Source organism: Cyanistes caeruleus, chromosome 1 (genome assembly GCF_971803275.1).
Source record: "Cyanistes caeruleus chromosome 1, bCyaCae1.hap1.1, whole genome shotgun sequence".
Lineage (NCBI taxonomy): Eukaryota > Metazoa > Chordata > Aves > Passeriformes > Paridae > Cyanistes > Cyanistes caeruleus.
Genome location: NC_141701.1, coordinates 145,120,010 through 145,137,669, shown reverse-complemented (window position 1 = coordinate 145,137,669; position 17,660 = coordinate 145,120,010). Strand labels below are relative to the sequence as shown.

General features: G+C 55.2%; 1 protein-coding gene across 1 annotated transcript; it reads left to right on the top strand.

Annotated features, from left to right (window-relative positions):
- Window positions 1–13,767: 13,767 nt before the first annotated feature.
- Window positions 13,768–16,961, top strand: EN2 (engrailed homeobox 2). The gene is made up of 2 exons (XM_086865394.1): window positions 13,768–15,003; window positions 16,638–16,961. The coding sequence occupies exons 1-2, from the start codon at window positions 14,460–14,462 to the stop codon at window positions 16,952–16,954; spliced, it is 861 nt and encodes a 286-aa protein (XP_086721520.1). The 5' UTR covers window positions 13,768–14,459; the 3' UTR covers window positions 16,955–16,961.
- The last annotated feature ends 699 nt before the right edge of the window (window positions 16,962–17,660 follow it).

The window sequence follows — 17,660 nt, the reverse complement described above, 5'->3', positions numbered from 1 at the left end:
ATCCATTATTTCCAAAATAAAGATACACAGGTTATTCTGCTGGCTGCACACAGTGAGTATCACCTGCCTTTGGAACAAGGTCTGATTTTCCTCTGGTGTCTGATGACTCCAACTCACCTTTAAAGGTCCAACCCCCTTGCAGTGAGCAGGAACACTCTCAGCTAGATCAGATTGCTCAGAGCCCTGCCCCAGTCCAACCTGACCTTGAGTGTTTCCCTGGGTGGGCATGATCAAGAAAGACCCAGTTTGGTCTGGCCTCCTCTGAACAGGAAGATGCAGGAGACAGGAGAGGTGATCCAGGTCTTTTTAATCCCTAAAAGGGATAAAGGCTGAGATAAAATCTCTAAAAGGGATTAAGGCTGAGAGCAGCAGCACCAGGACACCAAGCTGCAGAGAGAGGTAATGCTGTATGGCTACAGCAAGAGGTACTCCTTCCTTCCTTCCTTCCTTCCTTCCTTCCTTCCTTCCTTCCTTCCTTCCTTCCTTCCTTCCTTCCTTCCTTCCTTCCTTCCTTCCTTCCTTCCTTCCTTCCTTCCTTCCTTCCTTCCTTCCTTCCTTCCTTCCTTCCTTCCTTCCTTCCTTCCTTCCTTCCTTCCTTCCTTCCTTCCTTCCTTCCTTCCTTCCTTCCTTCCTTCCTTCCTTCCTTCCTTCCTTCCTTCCTTCCTTCCTTCCTTCCTTCCTTCCTTCCTTCCTTCCTTCCTTCCTTCCTTCCTTCCTTCCTTCCTTCCTTCCTTCCTTCCTTCCTTCCTTCCTTCCTTCCCTCCTTCCCTCCTTCCCTCCTTCCCTCCTTCCCTCCTTCCCTCCTTCCCTCCTTCCCTCCTTCCCTCCTTCCTCCTCCCTCCTCCCTCCCTCCCTCCCTCCCTCCCTCCCTCCCTCCCTCCCTCCCTCCCTCCCTCCCTCCCTCCCTCCCTCCCTCCCTCCCTCCCTCCCTCCCTCTCCTCCCTCCCTCCCCTCCCGCACCTTCCCGCACCTTCCCTTCCCTCATCCCTCCATTCCTCCCTTGTTTTCTCCTTTCATCCTTCCTCCATCCCTCCATCCCTCTCTCCATCCTCCCTCCAGCCCTCCCACCCTCCCTGGGTCTTTTCAAACAGGCTCCCCCATTCAGAGAGGATTTCTCCACGCCAGGCCGATCAGGGGGATTAAAGAGCAATTAAACCTGATAAATTATCTGCCTGAAACATTTTTTCAAAGTGGCCACTGTGCTGGAGCAAAGTCCCTGTCGCTTCATTTCCCCTGTGAAGGGGGATCAGGGCAGATCAAGCCCCACTGACCTCCGCCTGTGCCGGGCACGGAGCAGCGAGGGATCCTCGCTCCCCTGCCCGCCCCAGCGCGAGTGAAACCGGCCCCTCCGGCCCTCCTGGCAGGGCTTTAGCCTTTGGGAAGAGTCAGGGATGCCTCCCAGGCTGAGGCTAGCAAAGCGGGAACGGGAGCAGCCTGCTTCCTTTAAGGCTAAACAAACAGCCTTTCCCTTCAAAGCTCACAGAAATCGCTGTCCTAATTTCTCTCCAATTTGATATTTTTCATCTGCTTTCATGAAGACTCCAGCTGCCCCTCACTTCAAACCTTTTCCAGCTTCTGCTTGGCAACAGGAGCCAGAGTAGGGGACTTTAATGGCAATTTGGAGAGTCCTCATTTTGAATAAACCCCAGACCTCCACCAGTCCTCAGTGGTGCACAAAATGCACTGTGGTTTTTAACTGGGTGTGTTAGTCTAGTTTGAGCTAGTGTGCCATCTCAGGCTGTTTTATCTGTCCTTTACCTCTGTCCCCTCAGCTAAGGATCCATAAAATTGCTGCTTTGATTTTCAGCCCTGTGCTGCTGCTCCACTCAGCTGCCATCTGCATCCATCTCCAGATCACCCATGGCCTCAGCCACAACACACCTGTGCCTGCTCCTGTCATGGGTTTGTCAGTGAGAGGGCTTCAGCCCCATGGAGCTACTCCAGATTTTGGGGGCTGTAACAGGGAGCAGGATTCAGCCCCTGAGACAAGTTCTTTGATTTCAAAAGGAAGGGTGAAGAACAGCATTTCTGGCCTTTGCATTTTTCTGGTCTTCTTTCACACACCTTCACTCCATTCATTAGAACAGGAAAGATTCCACAAAAAAATCTAATGATGCCTAAGTGTCTTGTGTTAATGAATGTTAATGTTAATGCAATACAGCATCCACCCAAAAACTCATGAAAACAAAACAGTTGCTCTGTTGCACAGCTGTGCTCTGTGTGGGAGCACAATTCTGGGTACAGCCTTGCAAACTGTGGGAAGGAGGGAAAGCAAGGACAAAAATATTCTCTAACTGACTGGAAATAACAGTGGGGTCAAGGATTACACTGCTAGGAATTGCTTTTAAAGATGCTAAGGCAGTGCTATGCAGCTGGACCCAGATTTCATATCCATGCTGGAGTCCCCCATGTGGAAGTCCACCTCTTGCCTCTCAAGTCCAGTTATTCAGAAAGCACTTTGATCAAAACTGGGATGCTCAACTCTTCAAACAACAAATCACTGCTTTTCTCTGGCCTGTCTGCTCTACCAACAGAAGACTTTGGGTCAAGCTACTTCTGAGCTTTTTAACCTGGAATCAGCACATGGAGAAGTTCTGCAAAGGCCACATCCAGATAAAGAAGATGATCCTTGCTGTTTGAGCTGATGGACACCTCAAAAAATATGCTGAAATTTAAAAAATGCACTTTTATTTGTCCATATGCTCAGCCCTTCTGCCTTTACTTTCCTTACATGGCCTAACAGATTAATACCTGGCTGAAACATGCCTGCAAAGGAAAACTATAAACTAGGAAAGACCTCCAGAAATGTGACCTGGTTCTGAGAGCACTGTCCTCCCCCTGAGGGCAGATCAGCACTAACGTGACCTGTGTGTCCAGCAGCATGTCCAGCTCTGTGAACCACCACACTCCTGGGGGATTGCTTGGGAATCACCTGTGGATGGGTGGTCTGGCACTGGAACAGGCTGCCCAGGGAAGTGCTGGAGACCCATCCCTGAAGGGATTTAAAGGATGTGTAGATGTGGCACTTAGGGGCAAGGTTTAGTGGTGGGCTAGGCAGTGCTGGGTTAACAATGGTTCTATTCAGTGATCTCAGAGGTCTTTTCCAACAGAAACGATTTATGGTTCTATGATTCCATGGGCTGAGAATGACTTCAGGAATATGTCCATAGCCAGTGAAAGATGAAGTCACTCACCCAAAGACATGAAAAATTCTGATTTGAAATGGAGATTTCATTCTGGAACTGTTCATCTCTTCCCATTTCTGGCAGAGATGAAAAACGCAAGACACCCATGTCCTGGGAAGTTTCGGCAGTGTTGGCTGAGAGTGCAGATATTTAGGGGACAAAATCACTTGAAAAAAAAAACTTTCTACTTAGGGGCAGTTGATGCCAGAGGGGCCCAGGGCATACAACATCCATTTCCACACGAGCCCATCCATTTTAGGTCATCCACCCCCTCCTCACCCCTCTCCCTACAAAGTACTTCAGCCCAGAGTGCCTCTCCCTGCCCCAACAGCCACTATCCCAGTTAACATCACAACATCCTGATGTGTAGCAGCCAGGAAAATCCAGCACTTTCACTTCTGTCACCTGCACCCACATCTCATCTTCATCCTCCTCTGCTGGGAAACGTCTCCCCTCTGCCCATGCTCCCGGGCAGAGGCTTGCTGGATAACACAGCCATCATCACAATGCTCCTGCCATTAGGCATAATAATGCTGCTGGGATTATTTCCCTCCTACTATAAGTGATTCATTAAATTGATTTCACAAGGAACTGCTATTCCTGCTCACAGCACCATCCGGAGCACACTAGGAGTGCATGGAGTTATTTACATTTGTTTGCCCGTACCAAGGCTGACTGTAACTCCATAAATATTTATAGAAGCAGTGTGTATCTACAATACCCAGTCAATTCTCAGTGAGTGGTGTGTGCTAGGCTTTCTGGTCTATCCTGTGGTTTTATATAAAACCGATGATGCAGAAAGGTAAGGGAAAAGGAAAGGACGAATTCCTGGTCCACATGAGCCACTGGTGTTTGCCTGAGTGAGGGGAATCCACACCTCTGGGAGAGGTTCCCCCTGAACAGCACGGTTTGCCGATGCTTCATGGCACTTCAATCCATAAGTCAGGGGGGCTGTGACCCAGCTCAGACGGGAGCAGGAGCCAGCTCTGCACAAGCTATCGCAGCGCCAATGCCTGCGAGCCAAAGAGGGATGGATTTACTGTCCTCCAGCAGTTGTGGCAGGCAGAGTGCCAAGTGGCATCTCCAGTGAGCACGGCTGGGCATTCGCTACCCAGGTTGCAGGGGGATATTTACTGAATGACACTAATAAAACCCAAAACCAAAGCAGGCTAATGTCGGTAATTCCCTCGGACAATTTAAATGCACATATTTTAGGAAAGGAGCAGCCTCCCACACATCCATTCTCACACACGCTCTCTAAATACCGAGAACAATGTGGCGGCTGCACTTTGGAGAAGAAAGTGAGAATAGATTTGGGGACTGGAAGTGCCAAGCAGAAGCCGCAAAGCCAAATGTCACAGAGCCCTGGGGCTGCAGGGAAGAGCAGGAGAGGAGGTGTGTGAGCATCCCCTCCGTAGAGACACGGAGAGACAAAGCTGTCTGCTCGGGGTCACGGCAGCAAGTGGCCACCTCACTAACATTTGCCTCAAACGCTGCACACAGCGAACATCCTGCGTCCGAGCAGCCTGAGCAGCATCGCCCCTGGACCCGCATCCTGCTTTGCAGAGGAAGCTCACGGCGCTACTCTTGCAATGGTGAATGAGCCAGGCAGACGTGGTCCCCTCCCCATCCTCATCCCAGCTGAAGGTTCGGTCACAGCTCTCCTTCCAAATGTCCTTCCTGCAGGACATCTCTCCAGGGCTGCAGAGAAATGTCACAGCGGCTCCCCTGTGCTGGCGGGAGCCCAGGAGCAAGGGAAGTGTCACCACGGGCACCTTCCTGTGCCATCGTGGGGATCACAAACTGCTGGAGACCTCCTGAGCACGGGAGATGGACAGGCCGGGACCCAAATCCCAGATAGTGCCAAGATCAACATTTGCATCACTCTTAGGGTTGTTTGCATCCCTCTTAGCAGCGGAAAGGACATTTTCCATCCCTAATGAAGCCAGGACTGCATGTCCTTTTCCCCGCTGCCCTGCAGAAATATCCCCGGGCTCCTCCGCAGGACGGGGCTGGGCACAGCCCCAGTTTGAGACAGGTGAGGGGAGCGTTCCGTGCCCACCCAGAGGGGCAGGGGAACTGGCGAGGGGTCAGGAAGGCAGAGGGCACGCAGGGAGGATGCAGTCACCTTTGTTGGTGTTGACCCCGGAGCCCCGGCTTCTGTCCGTGCCTGAGGCCAGGCAGGGTGCCGCCTTTGTGGGGAGGCGAAGGGAAGTGCCCTCGCATCCCTCACGCTGACTTGCCTTCACCAGGGACCTTAATTCAGCAAAAACCGCAGCCGTCACGGATGGATGAGGAAGAGGGGAAGGGAGGGTTGGGGGCGATTGCTTGCGCGGTCCTTTTCCTTTCCATCGCTGTGCCCGGCTTCCTACAAATAGACGGCGGCAGCAGCCTCAGGGAGGGGGCACAATGTGCTTCCCCAAGCCCCAGCAGCCCGCATCCCGCTGCCCTCCGTGTCCCACCGCCCGCCTGAGCTCCGGAGGGGCTCCAGCTTCCCTTGCTGTGAGATGTTTCCTGTTGTCTGACACAGAGAATGTGAGGGTTTGGGTATTGAAGGAAGGGGCTTTACCTCTCTGCATGCACCCCCTCTGAGAGCTGAAAGGTGTCTGTGTGGCACCAGGGACCGCCTGGAGCCCCGTGGCCTCCTCCAGCCCCGGCCCCCAGCATCGACCCCTTCACTCGCCCCCTCCGCCTCCCTTCGGCAGCTCTCCCAGATTTGGGGAGGCTCCAGCGCTGCTTTCCCTGCGAGGGGGAAAGATAGCTCCTTTAATCTCACCCCTAACCCCATGACCTTCCTCCCTTAAGGAGCTTTTCCCCTTCATGTCACTGCTTTTTAAAGCCTCCTTTACAAATAAAAGCAATTTCCTTTTGGAACTGTAGCTATGACATGGGGAGATGCGCTCTTTTTTTGGACAATAAAGGGGTAAGAATGGGGGGCCAGCTCCTTTTTGGTGTTTGTATTCGGCAGGGTCTGTTTGTTTTGATACTTTACATAAGACTGTAAACACCAGGCGAGTTAAAAGGTTTAATTAAAAAAGGTGGTGAGCTGGGGAGGGGAGGAAAAAGGGGAGAAAAATCCTTTCAATTTACACAGTGACTTAGAGAAGCAGCCCCAGACGGACAAGATAAATACAGCCCGGGAATCCAAGAAAACTAGAGGACAAAAAAATAAAGAATATAACGGTATCAACCTACAAAACGCAGCAGCTCAGCGCTGTGCCACCGCTCACTCCCGCAGCCCACCCAGCCCCGAGACCCCACGGATGGGCTGAACCGGCCCTCGCCCCTTTCTGCCGCCTGTAAAAAGTCCCTGCCGGAAAGGCGAGGGAGGTGACACCCTTGTCGCCTCCGCCCCACAGCCTGGCTTTGAAGTTCCTGGGTGGGGTATTTCACTGTTCTCCGGGGCCCGCATGCGGAACGGGCAGCTCCTCGGTGGCCCCCGCCTTGTCACCCGGGCGGCGCTGGAGCGGAGCAGAGCCGGGACCTGAGACCTGGGACCGGCCAGGCTGAGCTCCCGGAGCCGCTCCCGTCGGGAACAGATCTCGGGATGCGGGAGCAGGCACGGACCCGCCACCCCCCGCAGCTGCCGGCCCCTTGGGCGGGGGTGAGGGGAGGATGGTGATGGGAACCCCGGGCTGCTGCCACCGTGCCGGTCACAGCTCCGGACAGGACCGGGGAGAAGGAAGGAAGGAAGGAAGGAAGGAAGGAAGGAAGGAAGGAAGGAAGGAAGGAAGGAAGGAAGGAAGGAAGGAAGGAAGGAAGGAAGGAAGGAAGGAAGGAAGGAAGGAAGGAAGGAAGGAAGGAAGGAAGGAAGGAAGGAAGGAAGGAAGGAAGGAAGGAAGGAAGGAAGGAAGGAAGGAAGGAAGGAAGGAAGGAAGGAAGGAAGGAAGGAAGGAAGGAAGGAAGGAAGGAAGGAAGGAAGGAAGGAAGGAAGGAAGGAAGGAAGGAAGGAAGGAAGGAAGGAAGGAAGGAAGGAAGGAAGGAAGGAAGGAAGGAAGGAAGGAAGGAAGGAAGGAAGGAAGGAAGGAAGGAAGGAAGGAAGGAAGGAAGGAAGGAAGGAAGGAAGGAAGGAAGGAAGGAAGGAAGGAAGGAAGGAAGGAAGGAAGGAAGGAAGGAAGGAAGGAAGGAAGGCCATGCCAGCCTCCCCACCCCAGTTCCCTGTCAGAGAGTGGGTACTGTGGGTGTGGGGCAGAGGCCTCGCCCCCCGGACCCCTGGCCCAGCCTTTCCCCGCGGGACTCCTGCTCCTCCCCGCCGTCTGCCAGGCCCGGCGGCCGCGCAGGGGCACACGGAGGGTGCCGGGGTCCCACAGCGGGCGGGTGGGGCGGGGAAGCTGCTGAAGGACGAGGAATTACGAGGAAAGATGGGGCTCGGGGCTCTTAGTCTTCCCCGCGGAACTTTCCACAGAGCAAGGAGAGACGAGAGCGAGCATCCTCCCCGTCCACTCTGCAGCCAGCCCGAGCCCTGGTGCCGGCGGGCAGCGCTCCTGTCTGGCTGACAGGGACACCCCACTGAGAACTGTCGTTTTGTTTGTTGCTTGTTAAAAGAAAACCAGGGTTTTGTTTGGATTTTGTGTCCTGGGGTTGGAATGGTTTTCGGTTTTTGTTTGCGTTGGTTTGGAAGTTTTGTTTTGTCTTGTTTTGTATTTCTGGAAACGCTGAGGAAATGCAGTGTGTCCGGGCCGTGCCCCCTCACTGCGTGCAGCCCCTCGCCAATCCCGGTTCCTCGAGAGGGGTGAGGGCAGCCCAGGACAGGGACACACCCCAGGGCAAGGCACACCTTTACCCGGAGGAGCCGAACGGCCCCAGCACAGCCTTGCCCATCTCTTGGACCCCACCGCCTCCCCCCGGGACACCAACCCCACGATGGGGCCGACAGGAGCCCCACCATCCCCGGATTGCAGGGAAGCCTCGGCCAGTGAAGGACGGGGAAGGCACAGGGAGCCCGGTCCTGCTGAGGAGGGCAGGGACTCCCCCAAACCTCTCCCGGAGCTTGCCCGAGCCCGGAGCCTCGGCGGAGCGGGCTGAGCGCGGCTGGGCTCCCGGTCCGCAACAGCTGGAAAATAGCCTTCGAGAGACCATAAAAGTTGATTATCCGGTGGGGAGCTGGAGTGGAAATTACCTAGTTAATTAGAGCGGTGGCTTTATTCTGGCTGTGAGTAAATGCCGAGGTGTAAATCCAAGGGAATTTAGGGGAATTAGCTGCCTATGTGGAAAGTGTAGAAGCAGCTCCAGCATCCCGCCCCAGCCCCTGCTAATGCTGGGGTCGGTGTAGAGTTGCTGAACTTTACCGTCACAACAGCTCCTGTTGTGTCTGCACGGATTAACTCCTCGAGTCACGGGAGAAGCGGGGGAGCGATCCTCAGTCGCGACACCCGCGGGTGTGCACACTTGTGTAAGGCGCTGGTGCATAGCGGGCGTGTGTGAAACGGCCGGACGCATCATCTTGTTAAGATTAAATAAAAATGGTTTCAGGGAAATAATTTTGCGCTTCTTTGAAGCTTTTCTGCCTCCACAACTACGGATGAGCGAGCGAACGGCGATGCCGGCCGTCGCCCCGCGGATCGCTCCGGGAGAAGCGCAGGATTCCCGTGGCAGGCGGGGACCGAGAGCCCTGCCCGGGACAGAAGCACAGCCAGGGCCGGAGCATCATCCCCCGGCGGGGACACACGGACCCTCGGGCTGCACCGGCCATGTCCCACCCAGCCGCGGTGGCAGAAACTGGGGCCGGTTTTTTGTTTCTTTCCAAAGGTGCTGTGGGTGTAACTCAAAGATACAGGCGGAAGCTTTAGCTCCCAGCTTTATTTTTTAATCTGTATTAATTTAGTTTTTTTATAAACATGGGGCCACGAACTGTTTCTTTGCACAGGCCAAAAACTTTCCCGCAGCGACCGATAGTTTCATCTTTGGTTGTGCTTCAGGCTGGTGGGTTTTGAAAGGACCGACATCCAGTGTCAGCCAGTGTCCTGGAGGGGCCTCGCTGGCCCGGGTAGCTGGACCAGAGCTCGGCCACAGAGGGCTGTGGGGGTCCGGCCACGCAGCAACAAACATTGCCTCCACCCTGGGAAGCCATAGAGGTTTTACTCTTTTCTCTTTTCTTTTCTTTTCTTTTCTTTTCTTTTCTTTTCTTTTCTTTTCTTTTCTTTTCTTTTCTCTCCTTTCCTTTCCTCTCCTTTCCTTTCCTCTCCTTTCCTTTCCTCTCCTTTCCTTTCCTCTCCTTTCCTTTCCTCTCCTTTCCTTTCCTCTCCTTTCCTTTCCTCTCCTTTCCTTTCCTCTCCTTTCCTTTCCTCTCCTTTCCTTTCCTCTCCTTTCCTTTCCTCTCCTTTCCTTTCCTCTCCTTTCCTTTCCTCTCCTTTCCTCGTCTTCTCTTCTCTTCTCTTCTCTTCTCTTCTCTTCTCTTCTCTTCTCTTCTCTTCTCTTCTCTTCTCTTCTCTTCTCTTCTCTTCTCTTCTCTTCTCTTCTCTTCTCTTCTCTTCTCTTCTCTTCTCTTCTCTTCTCTTCTCTTCTCTTCTCTTCTCTTCTCCTTCCTCTTCTCCTTCCTCTTCTCCTTCCTCTTCTCCTTCCTCTTCTCCTTCCTCTTCTCCTTCCTCTTCTCCTTCCTCTTCTCCTTCCTCTCCTCCTTCCTCTCCTCCTTCCTCTCCTCCTTCCTCTCCTCCTTCCTCTCCTCCTTCCTCTCCTCCTTCCTCTCCTCCTTCCTCTCCTCCTTCCTCTTCCTCTTCATTCTTTCGCCGTCCACCATATTTTTGTGTTCTGGGCTGGTTGTCTACCCTTACTTTCTTCCTAATTTTGACAAAATTGAGAGCTTTTATTATTGTTGGTTGGCCGTTTTCGATTGGGGCCGGGAAGGCTGTCCCAGTCCCAGTCCCAGCCGGGGGGCTGGAGGGGAGGGCGCTGCTCCTCGTGGGCAGGGGCAGCGCAAGAAGAGGGGCCGGGGGAGGGCAGGGGAAGGACGGGGCAGCGGGAGGACTGGGCCAGGGGCAGGGCGGGCCAGGGGCAGGGCGGGCCAGGGGCCGGCACTCCCACCCCACCCGAGCACCCTCCCTCCCGTGGGAAGGGGAGGCGGTGGGGGGTGGCTGCTCCCCGTCACTCCTTGCTGAGAACGGTAGCCGTGACCGAACGCCGCTTTCCAGAGCCAGGACTCTGACATTGACCCTCATCCGTTCCCTCTCGAGCATCCTCCGTGCCCGTGCCCTGCTCCGTTCCCGGGGAGCCTCGTGCGGGGCCGGGCGCGGCAGCAGCGGGCTCTGCCCGCGCCACGAGCAGCTCATAAAATTTTCATGATCTTGCAAGAAAGTGGAAGCCAGGCTTTCCAACACGTCTGTTTGCCCCCGTTGATGGGAAAGTGTTCCCGCGTGAAGTGTGTGGATGGGCGCTGCCGGTGCCACGCCAGGCTGCGGGGTGGCAGCGCAAAGCGCCCTTCACCCCGCCTGGCACCAGGGGAGCGGGGAATGCGGAGGGTGCTCGCTTTCCATTCCTCTGCTTGTCGGCGGTGCAGTGAGAGCCCGGCGGCACTGGGGAAATGCGGCCGTGCTGGCCGAGCTCTCCCGGCCCCTCGGGCTCCAGGAAAGCCTGGACAGGGCTAGGCGGGGGTGGCTATTGGCTTTTCCCTTCCAAAATTAGTGCGAGAGGCCAGGGAAAGCCGGACAGCGCCGGGCACACCGCCTGCGGCACAGCCAGCCTGGCAAAGGAGCAGCGACCTCTCCCCTCTCCTCTATCCCTCACCAGCAGCTCCAGCGCGCTGGCAAAGCTGCCTCAAAGGCTTCGCTTGAAAAAAGAAAAGTGATGCCGGGTGTGAGCGGGAGGCACACCGGGGCTGCCCACGGGGTAGAGTCGCTGCCAGAGCTCCCCCGGCAGTACGGGCAGGACCGGCTGGAAATGGGAATCGCTGTGAGCCCGGGGAAATTTGGTCCGTGCCTGCGTTTTGCAGGCAGTCATTCCACGCTGGGAGAACGGGAGGTGCAGCACCTCCCTGGGTTTCCACTACTGTCCTGGGCATTCTGGCTTCCCAGCACCTCGGGGTTCGTCGTTTGGTTTGGTTTTGGGTTTTTTTCCCGAGTGTGGGGAAAAGCTGGGGTGAGGCTTTGCTCGGAGGAGCGGCACAAACAGCCCAGGAGCGGCACAAACAGCCCAGGAGCGGCACAAACAGCCCAGGAGCGGCACAAACAGCCCAGGAGCGGCACAAACAGCCCAGGAGCCTGCCCGCAGCCCGGCCCCGGCCCCTGCCCGCTGCCCGCCGGAGGGCGGGGGTCGGCCGCAATCTCCCTCCTTCCTTCCCCGGACCCAGCTCCTGCCTTGGCATCCCGTTTCTAAAGTTGTCAGGGCCAAAAGCGCCGAGCAAAGGGCAGGGTGTGATGTTCCGCAGCACCCGCACACTCACCTATTTGAGGGAGGGAAAACATAAATTTTTTAAAGGATGGAAGCATGGAATGAGCCTCGTTGAAACTACGCGGAGAGCACAAGGAAAAGAAACATGGCTGGTGTGCGGAGGGGTGACATTTGCAGGCACTAGGTCTGCGAGGGGAGGCTGAAGCACAGAAGCAAACGAAGCCAAACTCCCATTTTCAAGGCACCTCTGCCGGTGACCCACAGTGGTTCCCGAGGAAAAGCCCCCGCACGATGCACGATGCCCCGCGATGCCGCTTGCGAGGCGACCGCAGACCGATAATGCTGCTGGGGAATGTTTCTACAGAGATTGAGCTTGAGATAAAAATAACCTTGGAAAAGAAAAAAAAAAAAAAAGGAAAAAAAAAAAAAAAGAAAAAAAAAGAAAAAAAAAAAAGAAAAAAAGAAAAAGAAAAAAAGAAAAAGAAAATAGACCGTTCACATTTCTTCGGTTCGATATCAGATCACCCCTTCACCCCCCGCCGCCCCCCCGCTGCCTCTGCATACCTGAGGTGCTGGATTATTGTCAGAGGACAGGCAGATGCAGTAATTGTTTTGTACAGCTTTGTTTATCTCCTACTTCTGAGTTTACCTCAGGAATTCTCCTCCCTGTCCCATGTAGGGTAGAAATATCCCCGCGAAGGAGCGGGATAACGAATGGGGAGGTTAACGCTGTACGGGCAGCGAGCGGGCAGGTAACGAGGGCTTCAAGGAGGTTTAAAGTTTTTATCGGTAACTTGGGTCCGCCCGTGAGCGAAATATTTGAAGTGCAGCACCTTGAACACGTTTAATTATGGGGTAGTAGTAAAGCGAGAGCTTCCAAGTAATTAGAAAATACTTCTTGGGAGACAGGCTAATCGCTTTTCATGGGGCTCTTGAAGAAATTAACCTCTGGGTGCTTGTTTGAGCAAAACAACTTTGGATCAGCCACCGCTGGTCTTCGCTGATGGACCCGATCCGCTGTGAAATGCAAAGAAAATAGGGGAGATGAATTTAAAATTAAATACAAACGGAAGAATAAATGAAAAAGGGAAAGAAAAAAAATGATAAGAAAAAAGAAAGCAAAAAGAAAAAGAAAGCAAAAAGGAAAAGAAAGAGGAAAGAAAAAAGGAAAAGAAGAGGAGGAGAGGAAAGGCTCACTGTCCCTTTCCTTCAAAGCGGCGAGTGATGCGTGTCACCGCAGGGAAGCCACCTCCAAATAAAAACGTCACTTAGGGGGAGAGCCGGCGGCCGGGGGAGAGCCGGGGCCGAGCCAGCACCTCCCGGCCCTGCTCCTCGGTGTGCGCCCCGTCGGGGCGGTGGCACCGTGCGGGCCCCCACAGGGATCTGGGGTGCGCTGCGGGGGCAGGACCCGCTCCCACCTTCTCGCTCCTCTCTCGGGCTCCCCGCGGAGGATCCGAGCCCCGCAACCTGTTCAGCCCTCCCAGCCCTTCGTCCATCCAGCCGCACCTTTCTCCCTAATTTTGTTTCGGGGTATTTCTCCCTAAAGACAAGCAAAGCAAAGCGGCGGCTTTCCCGTCCTAAGGAGGCAAGGGTTTTTGGGGGGTCCAGAGGGTGACGGGCCGGCGTTTTGGGGGGGCAGCGCGGCTCGGTTTGGGGAAGCAATCAGGGCAGATCAAAAGCTCCTGTCCGGCTGCGGGAAGGACGAGTCAATTACGGCCGAGCCGCGCTGCGGGGAGGGGACGCAGCCCCCGGGCAGCCCGCGGGCACCGGACCGGGCCTGCTCAGCCCCCCCCGGACCCCTTTGTATCGCCGCCGCTCGCTTAATATTATTGATGCGTTTCTGCAAGGAATTGTGGGATGCCGGCCCCCCTCCCCCGGTAAACACCGGGGCAATTAAAGCCCCGATAAGGCACGGCCGATGAGGGGTGGGGGGCACGGGCGGGCGGGGGGCAGCGGCGCGGGCACCCCCGGCTCCCCCCGCGCATCCCCGCGGCGGCCGGGCCCGGCCGGGGGAGGGGCGTGGGCGCTGTCACTTACCGGGGCGCCCCGCACCACGTGTGCGCTCGCCCGGCCTTCCATTGGCCCGAGGCACGTGTCGGAGCGCCCGGGCCGGCGACGTCAGCGGCGGGGGCCCCGTTAAAACCTAAAGGACAACAACCCGAGTGGAAGTGCCCGGGCGCGGCGGCGGCGGCCGCCGGGGCGTAGCGCGGCGCAGGGCAGGGCAGGGCAGGGCAGGGCAGGGCGGGACGCCCCCCCACCCGCGGCGGCCCCCGCATGTGCGGCCGCGGGGCGGCGCGGGGCGAGGCGCTGCCGGCCGGAGCCCCGCGGGGCGCCCCTCACCGCCCTGCCCTCCGCGGGACACCGGCTGCTGAGAGCCCGCCTACACCCCGCCCCGACACCGGCGCTTCGTTTTTTCTCTTCCACCCCCCCTCCGCTCCCCAATTATTATTATTTTTATTATCGCTAATTTTTCCTCCGCGGATGCGGCGCGGCGGCGGCGGCGGCGGCCGGGGGAGCAGGCGGCAGCGCGCCGCGGGACCGAGCGGCTGAGCGGCGGCGGGAGGCGGCGAGCGGCGGCGGGAGGACCGGAGCCCCTGTGTTTTCATTTTTTGGCAAACTTGGAAGTGGTGCAGGCTCGGTTGCTGGCTTGCGAGTCTCCCTGCATTTGTCTCTTAATTTTTTTTTAAATTTACTCTTAATTTTAATTTTTTTTTTAATTTTTTTTTTTTTTTCAAACTCTGGATTTTGAATGCCGGGCGAAGCCAGGAGAAACGAAAGCAAATAGACACCCGTGTGTGCGTGTATATATATATATATATATATATATAAATATATATATTAAAAAATTAAAATAAAGAACAACCGACTGCAGCAGCAACAACAGACAGCGCTCGGCAGCGCTCGGTCGGCGGCGGGCGGGCAGTGGAGCCGTCGGCGGGGCGGCCGCGGAGGATGGAGGAGGGCGGCCGGAGCCCCCGGGAGGAGGCGGCCGAGCCGCAGGAGTCCGGCGGCGACGCGGAGCCCGGCGGCGGCGGCGGGCGGCGGGGGCTGCTGCTCCCCCCCGGTGACCCCCCGCACCCCCACCCGCACCCGCACCGCATCACCAACTTCTTCATCGACAACATCCTGCGGCCCGAGTTCGGGCGGAGGAAGGAGGCGGGCGGCCCCGACGGAGAGCCCCGGCGGCCCGGAGCGGAGAGCCGCCGCAGCCCCGCCGCGGCGCCGGCCCCCGGGGCTCCGCTGGCCGGCGGCGGGGCGGGCTCGCCGGGCCGGGGGGAGGGCGGCCCCGCCGGGCTGGCCCTGCACGGCGCCGCCAAGAAGGGGGGGGACCCCGCGGCGCTGGAGGCGGCCCTGAAGGCGCGGGGGCTGAGCGGCGGCGACCTGTCGGTGAGCTCGGACTCGGATAGCTCCCAGGCCAGCTCCAACGCCGGGAACCAGCCCATGCTGTGGCCCGCCTGGGTGTACTGCACGCGGTACTCGGACCGGCCCTCCTCAGGTAAGCGCTGCCCCTTCTTCCCTGGGCTCCCCGGGCCGCCGCGGCGTGGAAAAGACCCCGCTCCCCTTTCCCTCTCCGTCTTCTTCTGGGTTTGGGGTTTTTTGTTTTTGGTTTTTTTTTTTTTTCTGTTTGGGTTTTGCTTTTTGGGTTTTTTTTGGCGGGTGGGCGAGTTGTTTAAAATGGCCTGAAAATGCTTTCAGATGAAGGGTCGGCTGGGGGTGCGCGGAGCCGCAGGGATGGGGAGGGAACGGGCGTCCCTGGCTCCGGAGCCGAGGCCGCCTGGGCTCGGGGCATTTCTCACCAACTGACGAGTTTTATCAAAGAGGGAGGGAAAAAAAGCCCTGTCTTCGGGCTCCCCGCTCATCCCCTCGGCGAGCTCTCCTTTTCCCTGCCGGGAAACCTCCCCCGCGCTGCGTTTTGGGAAGGGGAGGTGGCATTTCCATAGGCCTCGCCTTGTTTTGATTAGTCTTTTTTGGCCAAAAAACAATCCGCGATCGTTTATTTCTCTAAAAGAGGCCTCCGAGCCGCCGCCGTTTCTTTTCTTTAATTTCCCCCCGTATGCTGTAGGTCAGCTCTGGGGGCCGGAGGACATTTCCAAGAGCCGGGAAACTTCTTTGGCAGAGTCCGTCCCTTGGCAAGGGCTGGGGCAGAACGTCCTGAAATTATCTTTAAAAAAAAAAAATTAAAAAAAATTTAAAAAAATATAAAAAACTAGCTAGCAGGGGGTAAAATGTCCATTCGCTACCGCGGGGACAGGAGGGCTGGCTTCGATAAAATCGCTAAAACCCCGGTTAAAAACAAGTAGAAAACACTGGAGGAGAGCATGGGAAACATCAGGCAGGAGATTGCTCCCGGGGAAAAGAAAAAAAAAAAGGTTTTTCTCTTACAAAAGCGGCAAGGTAGAATTTTCACCCGGGAGTCGGCTAGCTGAGGAAGGGATCATAAAACGAGATGAAAATTAGTTCGTAATATCTGAAAACAAACTCTTACTCAGAGGTAATATTCAGAGCTGAATTGGAATTTACTCCATTGTTCTCCAGTGCTCTCCTTTGTTAATATTTAATTAACATACATCCTCACAATGGCTCAGCCCGGGCAGAAAAGGCTCCTTGTGCTGCCGAGAATAATATTCTCGAGAATAATCCCGGGATTCGGATCGGGCCGTGCAGCGCCATATGGGCACTGCAGCGGAGAGGCGGAATGCTTCTGGCCAAGTAAACTGCTAGAGGATTGCCATTCGAATTTTTATCGGGACTCACCAAAAAAAAAAAAAAGAAAAAAAAAAGAAAAAAGTAAAAAAGTATAGAGGTTTTCTTAAAAAAAAAAAAAAAAATCTGTTCAGGGTATAAAATTGAGCTCCGTGCCTCTGCTCCTGGTGCAAGCTTTCCTTGCCGGGCATTCCCGGGCTGGGGAGAAAGGGCCCGGGGGGGCCCCGGGCAGCGAGCGGGGGCTGCGGGGGCTGCGGGGGCTGCGGCTCCCGTTCCGCCCCTCCCGAGCATCCCCCGCGGGGGCACAAAGGGGGCTCCTTTCCCTCGCAGGGGGTGCTGCCGGCCGAGCTGGGAGCCCCCCAGGCGGGAGCTGTGCCCGCAGCAGAGCGTGCCGGTGTCGGTGCCTCTCCTCTCTCCCGGCCCTAGGTCCCCGCTCCCGCAAACCAAAGAAGAAGAACCCCAACAAGGAGGACAAGCGGCCTCGCACCGCCTTCACCGCCGAGCAGCTGCAGAGACTCAAGGCCGAGTTCCAGACGAACCGGTACCTGACGGAGCAGCGGCGGCAGAGCCTGGCCCAGGAGCTCGGGCTCAACGAGTCCCAGATCAAAATCTGGTTCCAGAACAAACGAGCCAAGATCAAGAAGGCGACGGGCAGCAAGAACTCCCTGGCAGTGCACCTCATGGCCCAGGGGCTCTACAACCACTCCACCACGGCGAAAGACGGCAAGTCGGACAGTGAATAAGGGGGGTGGGAGGGAAGAGAGGGAGGGAGGGGAGGCAGGGGTGGGGGGGCTGTTTGCAAAGTTTATACAATGCAATAATTTAATTAAAAAAAAAAATAAAAAGAAACGTAAGGGCCAGTGTATAAAGATTATACCAGCATTAATAGTGAAAATATTGTGTATTAGATATAATTCTGCAATATTCTATGTATATATAATTTACAGGTAAGGTGGTGTAAAAATCCAAGATATCTGATTATAATTTTTTTTTTTTTTGGTTGGTTGGTTTTGGTTTCGGGGGTTTGGGCTTGTTGGTTGGTTTCGTTGATTTTTTTCAATTTTTTTTTTTCTTTTTTTTGGTTGTATGGAGTTTTTAGACGCTATCCTTAAGATTTTTTTTTTTGAGCTTAAGTTACTTTTTTATAGACTTAAGCACAGTTTTAATGGACATTGGACGCTGTTTTTTGAAATTCAAAAAAAAAAATTAAAAACAACTTTTGCTGAAGTCCAAAGATTTTTATTGCTGCATTTCACACGACTGTGAACCGAATAAATAGTTCTCCTATTTGTTCTATGAGTTTTAACTTTTTTTTTTTTCACCCCACCCCTAGCCTTTTCTTTTGTTTTTATTTCCTTATTTTCTTTTTTCTATTTTTTTTTTGGTTGTTTTTTTTTTTTTTAGGAGGTTGTAGTGTTTTTGTATTTTTGTTTTATTTTTTTTGGAGTT

Coding starts and splice junctions, on each gene's coding strand:
- EN2 (XM_086865394.1), top strand. CDS start 14,460: ATGGAGGAGGGCGGCCGGAGCCCCCGGGAGGAGGCGGCCGAGCCGCAG. Junction 15,004..16,637: donor CTCGGACCGGCCCTCCTCAG/GTAAGCGCTGCC, acceptor TCCCGGCCCTAG/GTCCCCGCTCCCGCAAACCA.